The sequence below is a fragment of the Phasianus colchicus genome, chromosome 1 (genome assembly GCF_987193195.1).
Source record: "Phasianus colchicus chromosome 1, bPhaCol1.hap1.1, whole genome shotgun sequence".
Classification (NCBI taxonomy): domain Eukaryota; kingdom Metazoa; phylum Chordata; class Aves; order Galliformes; family Phasianidae; genus Phasianus; species Phasianus colchicus.
Genome location: NC_143436.1, coordinates 54,383,962 through 54,405,975, shown reverse-complemented (window position 1 = coordinate 54,405,975; position 22,014 = coordinate 54,383,962). Strand labels below are relative to the sequence as shown.

The window sequence follows — 22,014 nt, the reverse complement described above, 5'->3', positions numbered from 1 at the left end:
GAGGATCTTTTGGCCATGTTACAGCTTCTTGTTAGGGCTAGGAAGGTCATGAGTTCTTTGATGCAGAAGGCGATCTGAAGTAATAATTTTGTTTTGTGGTGAATTTAAAAAGTGAGGACAGAATGGTATTTTTACCTAAAAGTGAGTATTTGGTTTTCTTTTGATTATCTTTTTTTTTTTTCCTTGTTTTCTTGCTTTCCTCTCTTTTTTTTTTCTTTTCTTTTCCTGCGTGTGTTTGTTTTTTAATTTTGAGCTTAGTCCTGTTTTGAAACTATGTTTCAAATTTTATTTTGGACAATAACACTAGGAAAATATGTTGACCTTTTGAAACTGAAACATTTCACTAAAATTATCCATAGACAAGTTGTTGAAATTTTCAAATTAGTTTTTCTTTTGTTTTCAAATGAAACTATTTTGTGACTGTAGACATAGCTTTGACTGCTTCCTCTTAAGCTATATTTTCTAGTAAAGGCAGACTTCCTTAAACACTTTTCCTCAGCTCAAGGAATCATGACACTGATGTGCTAGCTCTGTTGAGTATGCCTCCTCTATAGTCTCAAGGATCTCAATCGTACTTAATGGGGGGAGGTGAAAGTCTGAAAAGTCAAAAATCAGTGACAGACAATGCAGATGTGAAAATAGACCTAGCAAATATATCCTTGGCCGTAACACATACAAGGATGTCTCTTTTGTAACAGCCCCAGTTCACACCTTGCCTTATGAAGCTCAGAATGTCTTTGGTCAGACTCAGAATTAAGTATTTTCCATTGCAAAAAATTATTTGTATGATTTTGTTAAATAAAATCACATGCACCTGAAGAAAACTGCACACCTGAGATAGTTTTTTCATTCCCTAAAACCGTGGAGTGAACATGGACCTGGGTGATACATTTCCCTTTTGGAATTAGGCCCTTTCATACTACAGGAAGTTCCAGAATCCACAGTGAATAAACAAGTCACCTCCTGCAATTCTGTTTAGCTAGTGAAAAAGAGTCAAGAGTGCCTGGACACCCCAAACTAGTGTTCGGATTGGGTTAAATTCAGTGTTCTGGTCCTCATTTGCAGAGTAATCTCAGCCAGTATGGTCATGACCTCCAGCAAGAGCTGTGTTATACTGGAACAATGGATCTCTCAGCCTCCCGAGTGAAAGGGGTGTGTGCAACAGACAAAGGTTTCTCAGCAGCTGGATCGTGAGTCTGGAGTTTTTGCCTGGAAGGGATCAGGATGATTAAAAAACTCAGCACCTTCCAAGCAAAATGGAAAATCCACTTCTTCGCTTTGGTCTTCCCACGTGAAAAAAAATAAATGTCAGTCCCTGTCAGAAGAAACATTACAGGAAGAAAATGGCTACGCTATATCTGTCCATATAATTTTTATAATTTGGAGATCTACCACTGTGTTTCTGCTACAAAGGCTGGTACCTAGTTAGATGGATTAGGAGAAAAACTGCAAAAGTGTTCATGAAGTTTTCTTGTGTAACACTCATCTTCTTCCAGTCCTTCATTGTTCTAATTGTACGCTCTGTTTCTCTCCAGGCCTGATCAGATGTGAGCTAAACAGGCCAGCAGCTCATTGCATATGAGAGGGATCTCCAGGAGTTGGTGCATCATATTTACGAAATGCTAGCACCACTGTTCCTCTATTGCTAAGTCCTACCTGAGTTTTTCTGAGCTGATAGCCTCAAGTTATAACACCACCCTCAAAGTTCAGAGTTTGAAATGGTCCAGATATGTCTCTTACCTCTGGATATTTGTGCACCCCAGCTGATAATTTCTGCTTTTATTTATGCGTCAGACATGACTGTTTTGTTCACTTTGCTGGATGCTATTTCCAATATTGGTGCTTAATAGTTTACTTTCCAGTAGCTGTTTCCAAGTGTAACAACTCTATGAACTACAGCCTATCTTATCTGCCTTTCTCTAATGTTTGTTTGTCTGTAGGGGCTATGCAATCCTACACGTGGTCACTCACCTACACTGTGACAACAGCTGCTGGGTCTCCTGCTGAAAATTCCCAACAGCTGCCCTGCATGAGAAGTCCACACGTACCATCATCATCTGTCACACATCGGATACCTGTTTATCCCCACAGAGAAGAACATGGGTGAGTGTCTTGTTTGTTTTGTGTGGTTTTTGGATGAATCTAAGCTTATGGTTTTTTTTGAAAATGCAGTGAAATCTGTTTCTTGATGTAGTAAGTCCGTATTGCAAAGATTCTGGTATCATTAATCCTTTGCTGCTGTTTTTACTGTATGGTTATTAAGGATTGGATTTATCATCTTACTAAATCCTTATTAAACTTCAAAACTCAGTAGTCCTAGTGAATACTTGATAAAAGGGAAGGCTTTGGTAGCTTTCTTCCTGTCTCTGATTCCTTCTTTTGCATGCCATGTTTTATCTCAAAGGCTATACGTGTCCAAAGAACTAACCTCTCATACCATGTCTCAGAGATGATTCTCCTCTTCTGCTCAGCACATCTGAGACCACATCTGGAGCACTAGGTCCAGTTCTCAGCTCCCCTCTATTCTCATTCTCTATTCTCTGTTCTCTATTCCCCTCTGTTCTCATGATTCAGCCTCAAGAAGAAGAGGATCAGGGAGAGTCTTATAACTGTGTATAAACACCCAATGAAGGATGTAAAAGAAGACAGATACAGATTCTTCTCAGTGGTAGCCAGTGACAGGACAGGAGGCAATGGGCACAAACTGAAGTAGAAGAAATTCTGTTTAAACTTAACCAAAAACAAAAATACAACAAACGACTTGTTTCACTGCAAGTGTGATCAAACAGTAGAACAAGTCATATGAAGAGGCTAAGGAGTCTCCATCCTTGCTGATATTGAGAACTAACATGGGCACAGTCCTTGGCTGTGCAGACTTGTGCAGGGAGCATATACTACACAATCTCCAGGGGTCCCTTCTGATCTCAGTGATTAGATGATTCTATGACAGTTGTTAGGCCTGCAAATAAAAAATTTCTGAAGTATAGAAAAATAGACACATTTTCAACATAATATCCTAATCTCATCTCCATCACCAAAATTTGCTCAAGGCACTCAATTAAAGTAGTTACAGCAGAAATTTCTTTAACGTTATTTGATCTTGGAAAACTTCAGAAAATCAGATAAAGTCTCTGCTCTTTTCACAACACTTCTGTGCCACCCTCACTTGAGTGAAAGTGTAACTCACAGATATCCATAACTAAAGATAAACAATCAGAAAATAATCAGTGGAAAAGGGCCTCAAGAATGCAGCAAGTTTAGCAAGAGCCCAGATGCTGACATAAAACAGGAAGTTCAAAAAATGTCACTGATTTTCTCAGTCTAATTGCATACTCACTATGTTTGCAGAAGTGCAGAAGTGTGGAAGATTGCATAGAGTTTGTAAGGATAGTAGTAGATTAATGTGGATGTTGTCTCCTTCCCTCATGGATGTGAGAAGATTTGGATTTATGTCTGAATATCACTGCTATACCCCTCCTGGAAATATCCTGGATATCGAGCAGTGTGATTGCTTGGTGGAATTGGAAATAGAGTAGCAGGGAGGTTTGGGAACTAACAGGATACAAGAATTGGAAGAGACCATGGAACAGAAGTGAATATAGCTATAAATCCACGTGTACACATGAGAATTCGTTGTTACTAAAGGAATCTCTTGCCTCTGGAAGATGATTTGGGGAAACAGTTTTATCTGAGTGAATTAGCTTTTCTGAAAGGTAACAAAGACATCTGTTACATGACTTCTTTTGCCATTTGGTTTTATATGGGACATGAGTGTAGAAAAAATTTGGTGATTGTAGTGGTATCAGAACATTTCAGTGCTATCTGCCTGCTCATCTGGAACCGAACTTGTAAGCATAGCAATAAGACCTCTTTGTCAATCAATGCTCATGTGGCATCTATCACAAAGGTTTCCTGGTGAATACTCTCTATATAGTAGTACTATGAAGTTTTTCCAAATCATTATGTGTAACTTATTTTGAATCTGCTGCAAAATCAGCATATTGATACATCAGTTTTTATGCTTCAAGTCTAATGCAACATGCTGGTAGAAACATGTTTCTGTATAAATGTCTGCACAGAAATCCATTAATGACCTCGCCCATGGTGTTTTGAAGCCCAAGACTCATTACAGTTCTTTTAGAAAATACTGATTGAAAGAGAGCTTGTTTAAAGAAACATATCTTCAGAGAGGAGAAAAAAAAAATAAGAATATGGGAGTCCTTGTATGCAGGATTCAAACATTTGGCTGCCCTGGTAAGAAGCAGAGAGAGATCAAAGTCTGCACTGAGATTTCAAGATTTCTGGAGAAGAGACAAATAGAGTGAACAGCTGTTCACTCAAAGGCTGAGCCTCACACCCATGCGGAGAGGCAGGCAGAGAGCATAAGCTGACCATTTCCCTGTTGCAAGTGAATTTCACAGAAAATGCAGATTCTTAGCCACCCAGCATACCTGAGAGCATTCTAATAGCCATTCCGTTGGGGTTACTTCCACTTTTGCACACTAAAGATCATCTCCTTTGTGAAATATAAAGCCTCCAGAGCATCTTGAGATAGAAAGAGAACACCTAAAAGATCAGAGCAATCCATACAGAGGTATTCCTCAAAGTGAAGATGTTTTAAGGACTTGGAACAATGTAAAGCCCTCCTACCTCCCAAGAAAGATAAATATAGACTGCTGAACTGATTTATACAAATATTTTTTTTTCTGTATTTTTGGCTGGTTATAGAGGATATAAAATAAATTCAATGATCAAAACTTCTCCCGGAAAATAAATGCAAATAATTAATGCTAACTGCATATTAACAGCCAAGAAGAAAGGGCTAAATGATCTCTTCTCCTTTATTTAATTAAAAAAAAAAAAAATCTTACAGCAAGCAATACTAGTGTAGATTTGTGGAACTGAAGGAAAGCACAATTTTCATAACCACTCTAACTCACTCCAGTAAATCTTCAGTGGTACTCTGCAGATGTATATGATATCTGGTCAGTAAACAGATCTATAGTATTAATAGAAAAAAAAAATCTTCATACCTAGTTGGAATGTTCCTTGTTCTGCTTTATGTCCATTGCTTCTCACCCCATCATTGTACACCTTCTAGATGAGTCTGGCTCAGTCTGCACTATACCCTCCTGATAGATAGTTGAAGATCATTCCTTTACCTCTCTTTTTAAGACTAGGTACACCAAGTTCTCTTCTTGTAAATTATGTGCTCCAGTCCCCTATCTGTCTTGGTGGCCTCCACTAATCTCACTTCAATGTGTCAATGTCCTTTTCATAGTTGAGAAACTAAAACAGGACTCAGTACTTCAGATGAGGTTACTTAAGTGCTAAATACAAGGGAATAATCATTTTTAGGCCTGCTGTCTATGCTCCTGCTAATACAGTAAGGTAGTTTGTTGGTCCTCTTCATTGCCACGGCACGGTGGTGATTCATGTTCAACTTTTTGGCTACCAGAACTTGCAGGCAATTTTCAGTAAAGCCAATTTCTTTCCAAATGGTCCCAACCTATACCACTGCAGGAGTATTACATGACATTCCAGTATTCCCTCTGTTGTACAAATGATCAACTGAATATTTTTTAATGGATCATATTCGTATTTGCTAAACTCTAGAGTTGCTGCCACTTTCTATCTGGACTTCCCCTAAGACACCCCATCTGTGTAATGTCTCCATTACTTAGTGACTGTTGGTGAAGTTCAGCAGTGACTGTACGAGATGGTACTTGGCAGAATTTTTTTTATTATCAATTTCCAGGCACACTTTCTTCTGAGAGAGACGTAGGGTTTTTTAGCCAAGCACTCTCAGATAGGCAAGAAAATACCACTCTTGAAGGACTATATTAATCTCCTTCTCACATCCTTCAGCACTCTCTTCTGAAGTTGAATAGAGAAAGAAAAAGATTCCTAAACCAAAAATAGAGGATAGCAATTAAGATAAGAAACATTATCACTCCAAATTCAAGTGAATTAAAGTGTGTATTTTAGAAAAAAAAAAAAACAACAGTGAGTTTTGAATGAAGAAGACAAGGTCAGTATCTTCCAGACTTGGATTTAGATGGGAATCCAGGAGCCCTCTAGACTATAGGAGAGACCAGCTGGATGAATCTCCTCTTGAACCAGAGAAAGCTGCACTGTGAAATGTCAGGCTTATGAGACTGCCAAAAATATCTGTTGTGGATTTTGTTTCCCAGTCAATTGTGTTGAAGGAATTAACACAAGACGTCTGCCTACTGTTATGTGGAACAGCTTCATGACACAGCCATTTCTCTCTGCCCCAACTCTCCACAGAGAGCCTATCACAATCCTACCTTATGAACATCAGCTTGTCTGAGGTAGATTATGGAAACCACTCTTGTTTACAGCTAAACACAAGTGAATATAAGAGTAAGAGCTAAATATTCAAGTGAATATAGACATGGGAGCTTATGTCTAGAAAATATTTTTAGAGAGGGTACTCAGCTCTCATTATGAAGCCTTACCAGGTTTGCCTGCTCTAAAACTTGACATGGTACCTGCAGAACACCATTATAAAATCAAAAGAATAACAAAAGTGTTTAAACTTTACCCAGTGTAACAATGACATCAAACTTTACAGAAAAAAAAAAAGCTAAAATCCATACAAATGACTTTCTTCTATCTCCCACGACGACTTGGCTGCCCTTTTTGTTGTTGTTTATTGCCATTTCATTTTGATCTAGCATATATTTTAAGGGCCTTTAAACTTCTGTGCTGAATTTGTATCAGATGTTCACATGGCTACACAAGGATGCAGAGGATGCAGAAAATGTAAATTCATCTTCTGCTAATGAATGATGCCCACAATGGTGATCTACAAGCACTGACCTTGCAGTTTCTTATAGCTGAGTAAAGTGCTCTCTCCTTTACCCTGGGCTGTTCCAAGACAAGTATTTGAAATGATAAAAGAAAGTGGGCAGGTTCTCCAACCTCAAATGCCATCCTGTCCTCTTGACAGCTGCACTAAAGCTGTTTGTTGTATGCTTCAGATGCAAATGACCCCCCCAAAAAAAAGGAACTTGTGACTGCAGTGCAAAGAGATGGCTGAACTCCACAGTGCAGTTCCTTAAGTCAAATACTACCACACTAGCTCAGCCTAGCAATTTACTAGAAACATGGCAGTGGGATAATAATAAAAGGGAGAAAGTGCATAAATGATCCTGCAGCATATAAATTGTTACAGAAACATCCTGAGTCTCTCAATTTGTTGTTGTGTTGAACACCTTGCTAAGTGGCAGCTGCTTTCCAGCTGATCTCAGAAATACACACACACACATATATATATAAAGGTTATTTTAGAAATCATTCTGTGATGCAAAAAAGTGCTACTGTGTGTCACATGGAAGTTAAAGAATTATTAGTGGGAATACAAGGATTATGCCTACTAAATAGTGTTTTTAATTGAATTTTAGATACACAGGAAGTTACAACTACGGTAGCTATAGCAATCAGCACCCCCATCCAATGCAGAGTCAATATCCATCTTTACCACATGATACTGCCATTTCTGGACCACTTCATTACTCTGCTTACCACAGAAGCTCTTCACAGGTAAGTTGGAATAATTTCTTGAAAATGCTTGCTACAACATTTTAAATAAAGTCGTACTTGTAAATTTCTTATCAGCATACAAGCTCTTTGAATTATTTCTAGCCATTGATAATCACTTTTTTTTCCTTTCTTTTCTTGGCATCTTTTCATTCTGATGGAGATTCTTTTATCAGAAATAACTTTGACTTATGAACTTGGAGTACTAAACTCCAAAATCAAGCAGTCTGGATCATATGAAGTGTTTATGTGTTAAGGAGTATCTGAAACCAATAGTTAATATAATTAATTGTTTCTTAGGCATTGTGAACAGGAAGTGATTCCTAACAATAAAATTGTTTTAATACAATTGAAAGAAGATGCAGAGACCATAGTGAATTCTTCTGGTGTCTCTGCTCTTGAGAATAAATATGGTTAGGAGTTTGCAAAAAACTGTGAGTTCTGTATATAGTTTGAATAACTTTGGGCACCATTCCAAAGAGTTTCTATTTAATGTGTATGCTTTGGTCTCCTACCATAAGCTAAGGAATTAAGTCAGTAATTATTTCAGTTCACAAAACAGCCAGTGGGAAACAGCATATATTAAGCATGAAGATGATATTTGGCAGCAGTTTAAAAGTAGTGCCACTATAGGAAGGCTTTAGTGTACTATGCAACTGGTGTACAGGTCTGTCCTCTGTTGGAAGATCTACAGAGTGCAACTACAAGCAGGAGGTGATGTCTTTGGGGTATTCCACACACATAGAGCCTTTTATGCTTCATCTGCTAGAAATTTATGTAAGTCTAGTAGGGACCACCATGTTTAACTACAGTCACAGACCAGTTGCAAATATATGAATTTGGCAGAGCTTTGGACTGAGATGCACTCTCATAGCAGGATAAGGTTAACAGAACCCTATAAATGTGCTCATTCTTTGTTGAAAGATATAAACTGAGAAAAAACTTCCAAAGAATCTTAAACAATCTTACTTTTTTTAACTAAATGAGCTTCTTTAAAATGCTTTCCCTGGTAATAAATGTTTTCTTAGTTACTTTTAGCTAGAAGCATATAAATGAAAAGTGTTGTTGCCCACAAAGCCTAAAAGGGTGTTATGGAACTACATTTCTTCTAGTGGACTTTCTAAGTAGAACCTAGGACTCATGATTTTGCAAAATCAAAATACAACAGGAATCCACATTTGCAGTGTATATGTAAACAGCTGCCACTGCACTGAAACCCAAAGAGATGAAATGTGTATTGCTGTGCTAATATAATCAGTCTAGAAGCGGAGGCATTGACCGTCTCTCTTCAAAAGAATTCTTTGTTATAATTTACATTCAGTTCAAATATAGAACTCTGTCTCAGCTCTAGCTCTTTAGGATAGTGTCAACAGATTAATTCCCAAGAAAAAAATCTGTGTGGGGGGTAAGTTCTCTGCAAACATGGAATCAGAGAGAGCCCTTGTCCTAGACAAGGCTCTGAGTTGAAACAGACAAGATGTAATAGAGGTGGCTTTTAGGCTGCAGCTATAAATTACTTCTTTGGTTTGGAAGAACACCATGTCTATCCAACCTCTTTCAGTGGAAGAGTGCAATGTAATCCAGGTTTTATCAGGTCACATATTTTAGGGCTATTTTCCAGCCCAAAGCAATATTCGTAAAGAAAGAGTTGTGTTTGACTTCATTTGTTTGTCCTTTCATATAACTTTAAGATGGAATCATTTCACATACAAGATTTACAGACAACCACCAAAACAAATGGAATTAGAGCAAATGAGATGGAGGGAATAGCTTTATTTTCATGGAGTGGGGAGTACTGAACATCAGGGAGGGGAGAAGAGAGTGAGTGACCCTTTAAACTGGAATTGTCAACATGTAGCATATTAATCTTAGCTTCACACACAGAGTTACATGATAGTTGCATTGTGTAAATTTCAGGATACCGCTATGGTTTTGTCAGTGGAATCCTTACAGTGGGGCTCTGCTGGGGAAGAAGTCAGACAGCTGTAAGTCTTGTACTACATACAGCTCTTGGAGAGTATAGGTGGCAGTCCCAAGACAAGCCTATCCTACCTGAAAAGCATTTGGTCCATATTAGTGAGAGACTCCTGGATAATTTGAATCCACTAGTGTTGAAGGAAATGAAACAGTAGTATTTGATAAAGCTGATACAGCTGAGGCACTGTGCATCGCCCCCTCCCACAACTGACTGGTGAAAGCTCATGAGGATATTGTTATCTCTCAACTCTGAAACAGTCCTGGTGCTTACCTTGGCTCACAGAGCAATGTGATGTGTCCTTAAGATAAATGCAGGTTTTATTAAGTAGCTCTCAGACAGATCAATGACTCTCAGGTGGACAAGCAAGCAAAACAGTGGAGATGACCTGTATAAAAACATTAGAGGGAAATAAATGTTCTGATGTAGTAATTTCTGCAGCTACCAACCCAGCAGGAACCTAAAAATGGCTCCTTCTGGCAACGCAGGCTGACTAATTCCCACTGCTGGCTAAGAGTCTTTTTGTTGACAGGGACAGTCTGTTCAAACCTTGGTCTTAATCCGAATATATTTTTTTTCTTTCCTCAGCATCTGTGATTAGTTCTTGGAACAGTTGTTTCCTTGTAACTCCAGGCCTGATTGCTCATTTCTTGACTTGGCTTACTGGCCAAGAGCCAGGCACAGAAATAAAAAAAATGATCTACGAATTGATTTGGTACTACCTAGTCCTCTAAGCAACAGTGCTGAAGTGAATACAATCACATAATGTAAACTCCATCATTATTTAGGAGGCTGTGTAATGTGTGTACATAAACAGAACTATACTGACCTTATGTTTTGTTCAGTTCACTCGCCTCGAATTTTAGGTGAACTAGATACCAGGGTAGAAAAATAGATGAGTTTGTCTAAAAGCTTCTCAGTGTTCCTATGAACCTCTGTCAAGTGTGGCAGAGAGGTACCCGCTTCAGAGGTAACCCTTCACAATGCCACCATCTAATCCGCTTCCACAATCTGCATTTGGATGGCTTTTGATCGCAGCTTTTGTCTGCAGATTTCACCCTGACTGAACAGGATTTGATCCTTTCAAGCTATGCGTAAATATTGCAATTCATATAATTCCACCTCTTCCTTAGACATAAATTAATTAGCGCTGCAGTGATTTTTCTTTGTAATTCACAAGCATAACACTCTTAGTAGGAAAAGTAATGAATGAGGGAAATCTGCAGCAGGATGTTTTTATATTTTAATATATCTGGTAACATGTAAAGATGCCTGTCATCTGAATGTGTATCACCGTAAATGCAGTGCAGTATACAGCAAAAAACACAGTATCTATGTTAGTACCCTAATGCATGGCTATTGTAAATCATATTGTAGATCCATTTATCCAGGTCCTATATCCAGCTATGGCCAGAAGCAAATGTGTAGAGGAAAATGATTAGTGAAAGGATAGGTAGAGAGTGGTCCTTTTACCAGCATAGCCACACTGTGCTTGGTAAGAGCTGACTTAGGGATGTCCTGAGCAGGAAGTGGCAGCTGGACTGTTGTATTTTCTAGCAACTTATTCTACATTAAACTCTTTGAGCTTTTTTTTTTTGTACTTAGAGACTCTTAACAATGGGCTGTACAAAGCATGTAATCTGCTATTAATTTTAAACCTGCTATCTCAGAATTGCATTAGATTGCCTATATTTTGGGGAATGATGAGAAATAGGCAATACTCATTCTCTCTTTATTTACTCTTACAATTAGAGATGTTATAGTTCTTCATCATTCCTCCCACTTCTGTCCTCCATCTGTTTTCCAGACTTAGGAGTTATCAGCTGCATAGATTCTCCTTGGTGGATGCTCTGCATGTAGGAATTATACAAGGGCGGCATGTGGAGGGGGAAAAGGGAAAAGTTCTAGTCTATCCAGCACATAAACAGTATAAGCTTGTGACTATACCAGTGCAATTAGAATGATGAACCCTCCCCCACTAGACCATTCTGTCATCCGATACCAAGTAATGACAGAAAGAAAAAAAATCTGTCCAAATCCTACCCATGCAACAAGAATTATTGTTCCTAACTCTACAGTTTCATAACAGTCTTGAGATTATTAAAATGTAGTTGAAGTAATTATGTATTGAATACAACATGTTTAATTTTTAAATAATAACAAATGAGGATTTCATGAGGCTCCAAATTCCTCTCCCAAAAGTACCAGGGTCATTTAGAGTGTCTTGAAATCTTCACCCCACCTATTTGACACACTGAGATTTACTAAGCTTCATTTTGTGGAGCAAAGGATTGAATACAGGGTTATAAAGATCAAACTGATCAACAGATCCAATGCTGATATTTTTTATTAGATCTTCATAAAGTTAATTTATAGCCAGCCCTTCACAATAGCTATCATTCCTGGTATGAGTTATTTGCAAATCTTAAAGTAATGGCTGACACAGAACACTAACTTACAGCATTCTGCAAAAACGTGAGCGAATGCACTGTAAAGTCAGAGCCACATTCATAAGGAAAATATTTTGCTGTTTGGACAGAGACACCTTTCACCTCTATGCATAATCAGTCAGTGAGCTGAGGATATGAATAAGGAGATTATTCTCGATCCCCACACTTTAGGAATTTAATCTTCACTTCTTGGTAGGACATATTTAACGTAGTATTTTCTAAAATAATAATAAAAGACATTGAATTAATTTTTCATTCTTGGGCAAGGCCTTAACAATAATCTTCTTAAAGCGTCCCAGACTTAAATGGCTTCTTGTCTAGGTCTGAGGCAGCAGTTGCAGCAAGTGTGAGTTAGCCCAGAAAATGGTAATTTCCTGTCAAGAGCCCTCCAACAAATGTCGCTTTTATATCTGGCAAAGATCACTAGGCCCCAGTGTTTTGAGTTCAGCATGCTTAAGCACTCTTCATTAAACCGGATGTAGAGTGTGAAAGGTGATTCAGGCAGCATGGGCAGGCATCCGCCCAGATGGCGATGCTTTGGACACTCCAACAAGGCTGAATAGATGCTTCATTGGGTGAGTTAATAGTCAGGCAGGGGCCAATGAGTACTTTAAAAATATTGTCTTTCAATAGTCTCTTCACTGTAGGGAAAAAGAAGTCACTGACTCATTTGCGATTAGCTGACCTACCATTACAAAACTTTCCGTCTTGCATTCAGTCATAACAGAATTTATTGTAAAATACTAGATATTTAGAGTCCATGTTATTTTCAAGCAATTATTCCTTTTACATTCGTGACACATTCATAAACACAGCTGCATCGGATGAGCCTGATGAGGGGGAAAAGCGGAGCACTGTATCCTGTCCCCTTATGCACAGCCATTAGCTCTGCCTTCTAGAAGCCTCAGCATGGTCTCTTGACTGCAAATAGGAAGGGGATTATCTTTCTTTTCAGTGCATCCTGAAGTTCATTCTGGGAGCCAAGGTTTCAATCCCAAAACAGCACAGTTGTGTATACAAACTACCTAGAAGACATTAGGTTGCTTCCATACACAAAGTCACGTACAACTAGGAGATCCAGCACATCCCCACCATTCATTTTGTTTGTTTTGCAGATATATTGAAGTTTCACAGTCTACAAATATAAGCAAATACAAGCCCCAGTAAATATAAGCAGTAAATGTAAGCCCCAGCTGAAGCTGGGGCATGTTTAAGGGGATATGAAAGCAAGTAATTCCTCTGTTCTGAAAGCCACAACATCAAGGGAAAATTGCACCAAGTCAGGAGAGCAAAGCATTCTCTTATGGTTAACAGAGCAAATCAGTCATTGCATTGGGGAGAGATGAGAGAACCATTTAAGTACTATGGAATAAGTATAGATTAATCTCTTTCTAAATATACTACTCATTCAGTGATTTGGGGTATAGATCCATGGGTAAGAAAAGCAAGGATCAGTGCAATTGTTTTCAAGTAAAACACTACTGAAGTCAAAGCAGCATGCTTCTAGTTTGGCCCACATCTTGCAACTCCACAGATGACATTCAGAAAAGAATAAATGTATTATTTTGTATGGTGTGTTTTGTTGTGTTTTTTTTTTTTTGTTGTTGTTCCTCCTCCCCCCCCCAGTAATAGATCCTGGTCTTGGCTCCTACCATCTACCATCTCAAAACACTTTGTACACAGCTGAACATTTCCCAGCATACGAGATCTGCCAGGAAGAACAGCAGATGGAGTCAACAGTTGTGAAAAAGGGACTTCTATTTAGCACAGGTCAACCTCATACGCCAATATAACCTAATAACTAATTGGCTGCAGGAGGAAGGAAAGAGCCATCTTCTAAGGATCACCCCTGTTGTTCTCAATATTCTCAATATTAGGCTTCACAAATCAAGGTTTGATCAACTCTCCTGGAGGCTGCAGACAGAACACAGATGACTCACTGTTATTAGATGCCTGACTTTTTGACAGCTAAAGTTAGGTGAGACAAATTGGACTCTGAAGCTGTAGGAAATCACGTGACAGGTTGTTCTCTCTGAATGTGTTATGGCAGAAGTTTTGCTCATCAAGATGTTCAGATGAAGGTGGTCAGCAGGCACAAGCGTGACAATGACTTCAACATATTGCCTGTTCATGTCTGCATTCTAAATCCATCAACTATTCTTCCAGGAGATAAACTATGAAAATTATTCAACTTTTTCTGGACCCTCTTATGTTTACTCAGAATATTTGCAGGTTGATTGTTTCTTGACAGTGTCCTGTCTTTATCATATTGAGTTAAAAAGAGAACCATGATTCTAAATTCAAATCTCCTTATGTAAAACCACAAAGCTTGTGTTTCATTATTGCTGGATACTGGCAAGTCTTATCTTGTGCAGAAGGTTCTAAAACCTCAAGAAGTCTGAAAACTGATTCTTCTGGAAGGGAATAGAAAGCTTTCTGCAGTCAGTGCCTAAGATCTGTCAAATTTTTCTACTGAAAAGCCTCTCAGTGGGTTGAAGATGGAAATTCAGATGATCTGGTACGGACATGTTGACAGCGTTGCCAATACAGCTTATTCTGATAGCTGTATTAGCAGTCCTAGTTGTAGTTTTAACATTCCAGTATGGTGCTGCCATTTACTAGCCTCTAGCTGATTGCACAGGTGATGTGCTGTATATGCTAAATAATGCATACAACTTTGATTTCTTCCCTCTCATCTGCTAACTGGTCTGTCTCTGCAGGACACAGTGGAATATGCTAAATGGCAAACTGCAGTATATTGGTCAAAAATAGTCTTCTCTTTCTCCTGCTTAATTAGGAGTGGCCAGCATGTGGCTTTTGAGCTGTTCAAATACGTTTGCCAAGGCAGGGCTGCTTTCTTGGCTGTGGTCTGAAGGGAGTCAGCAGAAACTCCTCATGGAGACATTTCTGTAATTGCCTCGGGGACCCACACATGCAACTGATTAATGCCACCCGCATCCGGCAGTGGAGTAATGTAATGAGGCCCCTTGGGAATCACTGCCATCTCCCTCTGTTGAACAACTCCAGCAGCTCTTCCCACAGCCACCCAAAATATGGGGAAGTAGTTTTACAGTTCCCAGCTGTACGAAGCTTTAGCATGTATTTTGCAAGTTTTCTAAGAGTCAGATGCAGGAGAGGTGGCAGTCCTACTCTGCTGACAGCGTAATAAGGAAATGTCGCAGTTTCAAACAATCCAATATAATGAAACTTAAAATTACAACACTTTCTGTCTAAAAGGCCCTGTGTATGTGGATCCATTCACCCCAGTTCTGCCACGCTTACTGTGTCCATCTGGGGCATCCAGAAACCATCTTGCCTAGCAGGTGTAAAAAGTAGATGTGAAGATACACAGATGGTCAAAGGGAACAGGGATACTCACCATCTCTGCAGTGCAGATGGATAATATGAGGGTAAAGCAGGGAAAGCTATTTCTTAAGCAGAGCACACAGATGATTCACTCTTTTAAGACAGGCAATAAATAAACAGACATTAAGCAAACACTTACAAGCACAGTTTTCTTCCTCTTGATTGGGCAGTCTGTGACTACAGAGAGCAAATGCTGTTCTCTGTTTTCTTGCTTATCCTTATCCTCAGCACATCTTCTCCTTAGTGGGAGGCATTTGTCAAACTTCTTTGGTTTCTAGTTTCCAACTGTCACTGTGAACAGCTGGGAAATAGAGAGATTCTTCTTCTGCGTGTCTCTTTTTGTAAGTTCTCCAATTAGCTGCCCGCTCTGAGGCCAGACCACAGTATTCTTCTCCAGAAACTGGCAGGGTGGCTTGCAAACATTTGAAAGGGAAGGCACCTTTCCAGTAATAAAGATACTTCTGCTCTCCTCCCTCAAAAGCTATTTGAATGACAATTAATGCTGGTTTTTTATTTTGTCTTGTTTTGTTTTTACTGAATAGCAACTTTCTCAGTTATGAGGAAAATACTAGACAAATTCAGTTTATTTCTCTGCTGCCAGACATACCTGCCAGTAGCTAGCTCTTCAATATTTAAACCATAGAATCATTGTATGGTTAGGCTTGGAAGGGACCTTTGAGACCGTGTAGTTCCAGCCTCCCTGCTATAGGCAGGGACACCTCCCTCTGAACCAGATTGCTCAAAGCTCCATCCAGCCTGGCCCTGAATACTTCCAGGGAGGGGGAAATGTTGTGACTCCTTTGCAAGACTTTGGTTTGACTTCGGACACTTGTTATATGATATTCTACCTTCAGTATCATAAGGGTTTTGGAGGGCTGCTCAATCATACCATTTTGTTTATGCTAAACAAGGATATGTGATACCACCAGCCCTTACTTTAAAATTAAGTACGTGATAAATAATTCTTCACTTTTCTCCTTTGTTGTAGTACCCTTTCAACAGCCCGACATCAAGAATGGAGCCCTGTTTGATGAGCAGTACTCCAAGGCTGCATCCCACACCAGTGACTCCTCGCTGGCCGGAGGTGCCGGCTGCAAACTCCTGCTACACGAGCCCCCCCATGCACTCCACCAGATACGGCAATTCCAGTGACATGTACACCCCTCTGACTACACGCAGAAATTCTGAATATGAGCACATGCAACACTTTCCCGGCTTCGCCTACATCAATGGGGAAGCCACCACAGGCTGGGCTAAATGAAAATGACTGGTGTCAGTGAAGCCCGTATACTTAAAAGAGTTATACAAACTTGATATTATGTGGGAATTTACGTGGACGTTCCTGAAGGGTGGTGAAGATGGAAAAGATCCTGGGAAGATAAATGTAGTTCATAACGTGGGCAGATTGCAGACCAGTGTGACTGAATGTTCCTGTAGCCGAAAAGCATTTCTGTGCTATTTTAGACATCTTTTTAGGCCAATCTGTGCCTTTTCTAATTCCGGCATGTGGGCCAACCCTGTGTGATGTCGATGTCAGTGAGCCATTCCCCCCCCTCTTATTGACAAACATTAACGAGTCTTACAAAGTACTGGAACAGAATATATTTATGATTTGTGTTAAAGACAGGAAATTCACTCTCAGCAGAACTCTGACATCTGTTCTTCTTTTAAGCTTTCAGTGCATTCCTTAAAAACAATTCTGCCAAGTCATCATTTGTTTGCATCACTTCTTCTACCTGGCTCCTTAAAAGACATGTGTTGTGTAGATTTCAGTTTACAACCTAACTTTGTGTATTGATGCACCTTTCTGTTGATCCAGTAACTTTACAAAAGAGAAGAAAACACATGTAGCATTGAATTATACACTGCCTTAATTTGACTATTATTGTATATGTATTTGTGTTAAGTTTGCACAATCTGGAAAAAAAAAATCTAACTTCTCTGGTCAGTAATGACAACATTAAGAATGGACTTGGGGACTGGGAAGATATTGGATTCAGAGCCACATATGTTAAATGTGATGATATGAAGCAATTATGTAAAAAAGACAATGCAAACACAAATATTCATTTGATTACCTGTTGACAGATATGAAAATATTCCCTCAATTCCTTCATGTGGTGATAACTTCTACAAAAGCAAAATTCAAAGCTGTGCCTTTGAACTTATTCTGTACTGTGTATGTGTGGAAAAATGTATTGTATTTTGGGGAGAACTTTTCTTAGACATTTTCTGTCGGATTTGTAGCTATTTGTGAGTTTTTGTTAGATTTTATTAACATAGCTTTTTCTTCTGTATTATAAAATGCACCAAGCAACTGTGGTGGACTTATTACCCTATGGGTAAGAAATAAATAAATGGAGATATGACATCAGACATTTTAGCAATTGTTTTGTAAATAAAATCTTTGATAGCACTCAGTCTGATAATAACCACTATTATGCCTAAAATGGACATAAGTGTTTGTACAGTTGTGCAAGATATATGAGGGATTTTCATGCTCAAATAAAGTTCTTGAAATTGAATAGATACCATTTTAATTTACTTAATACAGAAGCTGCAACCCTTCAAAAAATCCTACAAGTGACAATGTATTTTTTTATCCAGCAAACGACTTGTGAACATGTATAACCAACTGCAAGTGAGCAGTCCTCCACCTGTGCTTCCAGCTACAGGCCACTCCATTCTGTTTGCCAGTTGATGACTTTATATTGTTTGGTTCATATCCTGTTACTGTTGCTCACCTAAGTCCGGATATCCACCCAAGCAGGTAAGATATGCTATTTTATTTTCTTTACTGTAATTTACAACAGACATGTTGCCACTGGAATACTGGAAATGGGAAATGTCATCTTCTTTAGATGAGCAAATAAAGTGGCAAAATGCTCAGATACTGTGTACTCAACCAGTGAGTAAGCTAGTGAGCTTTTGGGCTGTAAAGTAACTATGGGAATGAACTGGAAATCTTCAAGAATTGAGAGACAGTGGGTGGTCCAGGCCAGGTTTAGCAACTGTTCAGGCTCTTAAACATTCAGTCAAGGTCTTGGTAGGGTTGTCAGAAACATAGCAGGAGCCAATCTCCACCATTAGGTACCCGATGAAAATCTTGTTTCCTAGATGTCACAGACCTTTTGAAATTTTCCTCATGTAACCTGGTGTCATTACCATTATACATTCACTCTTCACTTTCATTAAGTGAGGGCAGGACAGAAGAGATTGTGTCTAGGATAACTCATCTGTTAAATCTCATTCAAGCTACCTTCAGACAAAACTGTCCACATATGAAGAAGGTAAGTCATGCTGGGAAGATTTAATAGCCTATCTTTAGCAGCTAGAGTTTTATTCTGCTTGAGACCAAAATCTTCCTTTACATTTTTTTATTGAAGGTGCTTACATCAAAGCACTGATTCTGGCCTATTAATTATTAACAAGCAAAGAAATAATTGTCTCATCAAGACTGTGAGAAATGAATATGGAAAAAGCAGTCACTAAAATGGAAAAATGCACTTTATCTTCCTAAATGAATTCCAAATCTCTGCATTGCTTCGTATCCAACAAACCCACGAGAATGCCTTCATTTTTTTCCTATCAATTGGAACACTCCATTAATCTCCAGTTACCTGAAGGAATGCTGATGATAGCCTTTCATGCTCTCGCCAAGGACTGGATGTATTGATGAGACCTTTGTGGGCAGGAGTTACCATGAACTCAAAAGTTGGAACTCAATTACCTTGCCTTGAAGAGCATTGGAGATTGTCAGGGAGGTTGTTCAGGAAGGAGGATGGATACTGAACATGTGTCAGTACCAGAAATAATGCAGGATTTGTGAGTGGAGAACTGTAACAACATGTGTGAAGTGCTGGGAAAGGGAATTCTGACCAACAGCAGCATCACAAAGTTCTGTAATCAAGAAAAACCCATAGAACTGTCCTTTTCACCATCAATCAGAGCTTGGATTTGCAAATCTTTTGCAAACGGACCCTTGCAGTCTTTCTTTAAAAAATATACGTATACGTTGGATGCCACAGGAGTCTGAACATATACTTTCAGCTACCTTTGAACAATCTCCTGAGGAGGGCTTTGAAATTTAAACTGGACATTCATGTGGAGCAATATATAGATCACCGAGCACAGCTCTGCAAAGGTCACCATCATCGTCTGTGTCAGCAGCTCTGCAAGGGAAAGTGGGCCCCCTTCTTGACCACTGCAGATCAGAGCCCATCATATTAATGTAAACCAACACAGCTTTCAGGTCACAGAGGTGTATACCAGGCTGTGAAATGTGGTGGCTCAAGAGAGGATGATAACCTCTGGGTTGAATAGTTGGTTATGGGCAGGAAATCTCTTAAATCATCCTAGTACAAATTGCCAAACCTCTTGAGTTGGATTCTGAAGACTGTTAATTAAGCCTTTCTCTTGACCATGGTAACTAAAACTGATGTTTCTTGCCTAGCCAAATATTTATGCGTAGAGAGAGTAAAAGTGCAAGGTACAGATTTTTCTTTAGTTGGCATACCACATGCCAAAATATTCAAACTTTTTATCTCTTTCTCCTGCTTTCTTCCTTTCTCTTTCTATTTTTCTCCTTTTCTTTTTCCTTTCTATCCTTTCCCTTCCCTTCTTTTCCCTTTCCTTCCTTTTACTTTCCCTCTCCTCTCTTCTCTTCCTTCCTTCTTCCCTTTCCTTTCCTTTCTTACTTCCTTCCTCTTTTTTGTTCTCTCTTTGTTTCTCTTTTTTTCTTTTCTTTTTTTCTTTGCTAGTTTTCTCTTCTCTCTCATTTTCTAACACATTCATGCATTATTTTCTTTTTTCATAGTCCAAAATCTATGAGAATATATTTGTCATAAATACAATATAAGATGTATTATAGCATAACTAACACATGTAACAGATCCGTATATTTATATAGCTATATACACACAAACATGTATGCGTGCATATAAAAATCCACTACAATTCTTCAAGATTTTTCATTACCAGATAGAAAAAAGACTCAGCGGGGGAAGAGCAGTGAGAACTCCATTCACAGGCATGAATCCTGTTTTTGTCAGGCTACCTCTTGCTGCTAAGGTCACTACCCTTTGACAAAAATGGCCTCTGACCTCCCCAGCCTCACAATTCTGTTGTGACTGACCCTGAAACCCATGAAATTCAGGGGCAGACATTGCTTTGGAAGGTTTAGATAAAGCTGACTAACATGGGAAGGGCTCGCGGTATGCACTCATCTGAAAAGGTCTGGCAGTTCTTTGGTAGAGGATGCAATTTATTCCATCCCCCCTCTTTCACTGAAATCCTAATCCTTCATATGCTGCCTAAAGTGGAAACCAAAATGCAGCAATGATGAATAACAATGTGCCTTTAAGGGTTCAGTAACAGTTTTTTAGCCTTTATTTTTTTAGTTTTGGGCTTTTTTTTTTTTTTAATAAGTAAAAAGATTCCAATTGACCATGTACAAATGAAATGAATATTTTACTGTGCTGTGAAGTAAATCTAAGCAGGCTCATGCTTTGTAATAGAACAGTAAATCAAACAAGCAAAGGATTACTTTGACTAAGTTTCTTCCAGAAGCTGCATTAATATACACACAGTCTTGCTTCCCAAAAAAATGGATGCACACTTCAAAATGGATTTGAGCCACAAAGATGATCAGGGGACTGGAGCACCTCCCCTATGAAGACAGGCTGAGGGAGCTGGGCTTGTTCAGCCTGGAGAAAAGAAGGCTGCGGGGTGACCTCAGTGCAGCCTTTCAGTACCTAAAGGGAGCCTACAAAGAGGAGGGGAATCAACCCTTTGAAAGGGTTGATAACTGCAGGGGAAATGGTTTTAAGTTGAGGGAGGGAAGATTTAGGTTGGATGTCAGGGGGAAATTCTTTACAGAGAGAGTGGTGAGGTGCTGGAACAGGCTGCCCAGAGAGGCTGTGGATGGCCCATCCCTAGAGGTGTTCAAGGCCAGATTGGATGGGGCCCTGGGCAGCCTGGTCTAGTATTAAATGGGGAGGTTGGTGGCCCTGCAAGTGGCCGGGGGGTTGGAGATTCATGATCCTGGAGGTCCCTTCCAACCCTGGCCATTCTGTGATTCTGTGGTTCTGTGATTTTGCTACTCCTTCAGTAGCAACTTCAATATATTACTTTCCTCTATCCAAACAGTGGATTTTGACAATAGGGCACTTTGAGAATGGAAATAAGCCCCATCTTCTTAATTGTAGCTTAAACCTGTAGTCTTGTAGAGCTCTGTAGAGATGTAGCCACCCTGTGCGCGGACACTGCAGACTCTCACTCAGCGTGTGTTGTTGGCCCACTCTGCCCTCCCAGATCTCAAGAGCAAAACCCAACAGTGAGGAGACACTGGGATCTCAACCCCACACCTTCTGCTTTCTCACACCCACGTGAACACCCTGTAGAGAGTATATCAAACCCCCATGAGAGGACAGACAGGTGGTTTGGGGAAGGCAGTTGTGCTGTCTCACAGAAGGGACACGTGGGGCTTGTCCTCCAGCTCATGAGTTTTGTTTTGCTCCCAAATGTTATGAAGAAGCCCCATTTCAGGGACCAGACTGAGACTTTGCCCTGCAATGGCCCAGGGACACTCAGCCTGCGGGCTCAGAGTGGCAGCAGGTGCCATTTTGCGCAGGGCAGGTGGGTAAAGGGGCCCTTCCA

At 39.5% G+C, this 22,014-nt stretch overlaps 1 protein-coding gene across 2 annotated transcripts in view; it reads left to right on the top strand.

The window, feature by feature from the left end:
• Positions 1 to 18,138, top strand: part of RFX4 (regulatory factor X4) — a 91,650-nt gene extending 73,512 nt beyond the window's left edge. For both annotated transcript variants that reach the window (XM_090143323.1, XM_090143327.1), the window contains exons 16-18: positions 1,941 to 2,103; positions 7,431 to 7,569; positions 16,346 to 18,138. In XM_090143323.1, coding sequence (XP_089999449.1) covers positions 1,941 to 2,103; positions 7,431 to 7,569; positions 16,346 to 16,618 — 575 coding nt within the window. In that variant the 3' untranslated portion in view covers positions 16,619 to 18,138. The remainder of the gene's footprint in view (positions 1 to 1,940; positions 2,104 to 7,430; positions 7,570 to 16,345) is intronic.
• Positions 18,139 to 22,014: the final 3,876 nt, after the last annotated feature.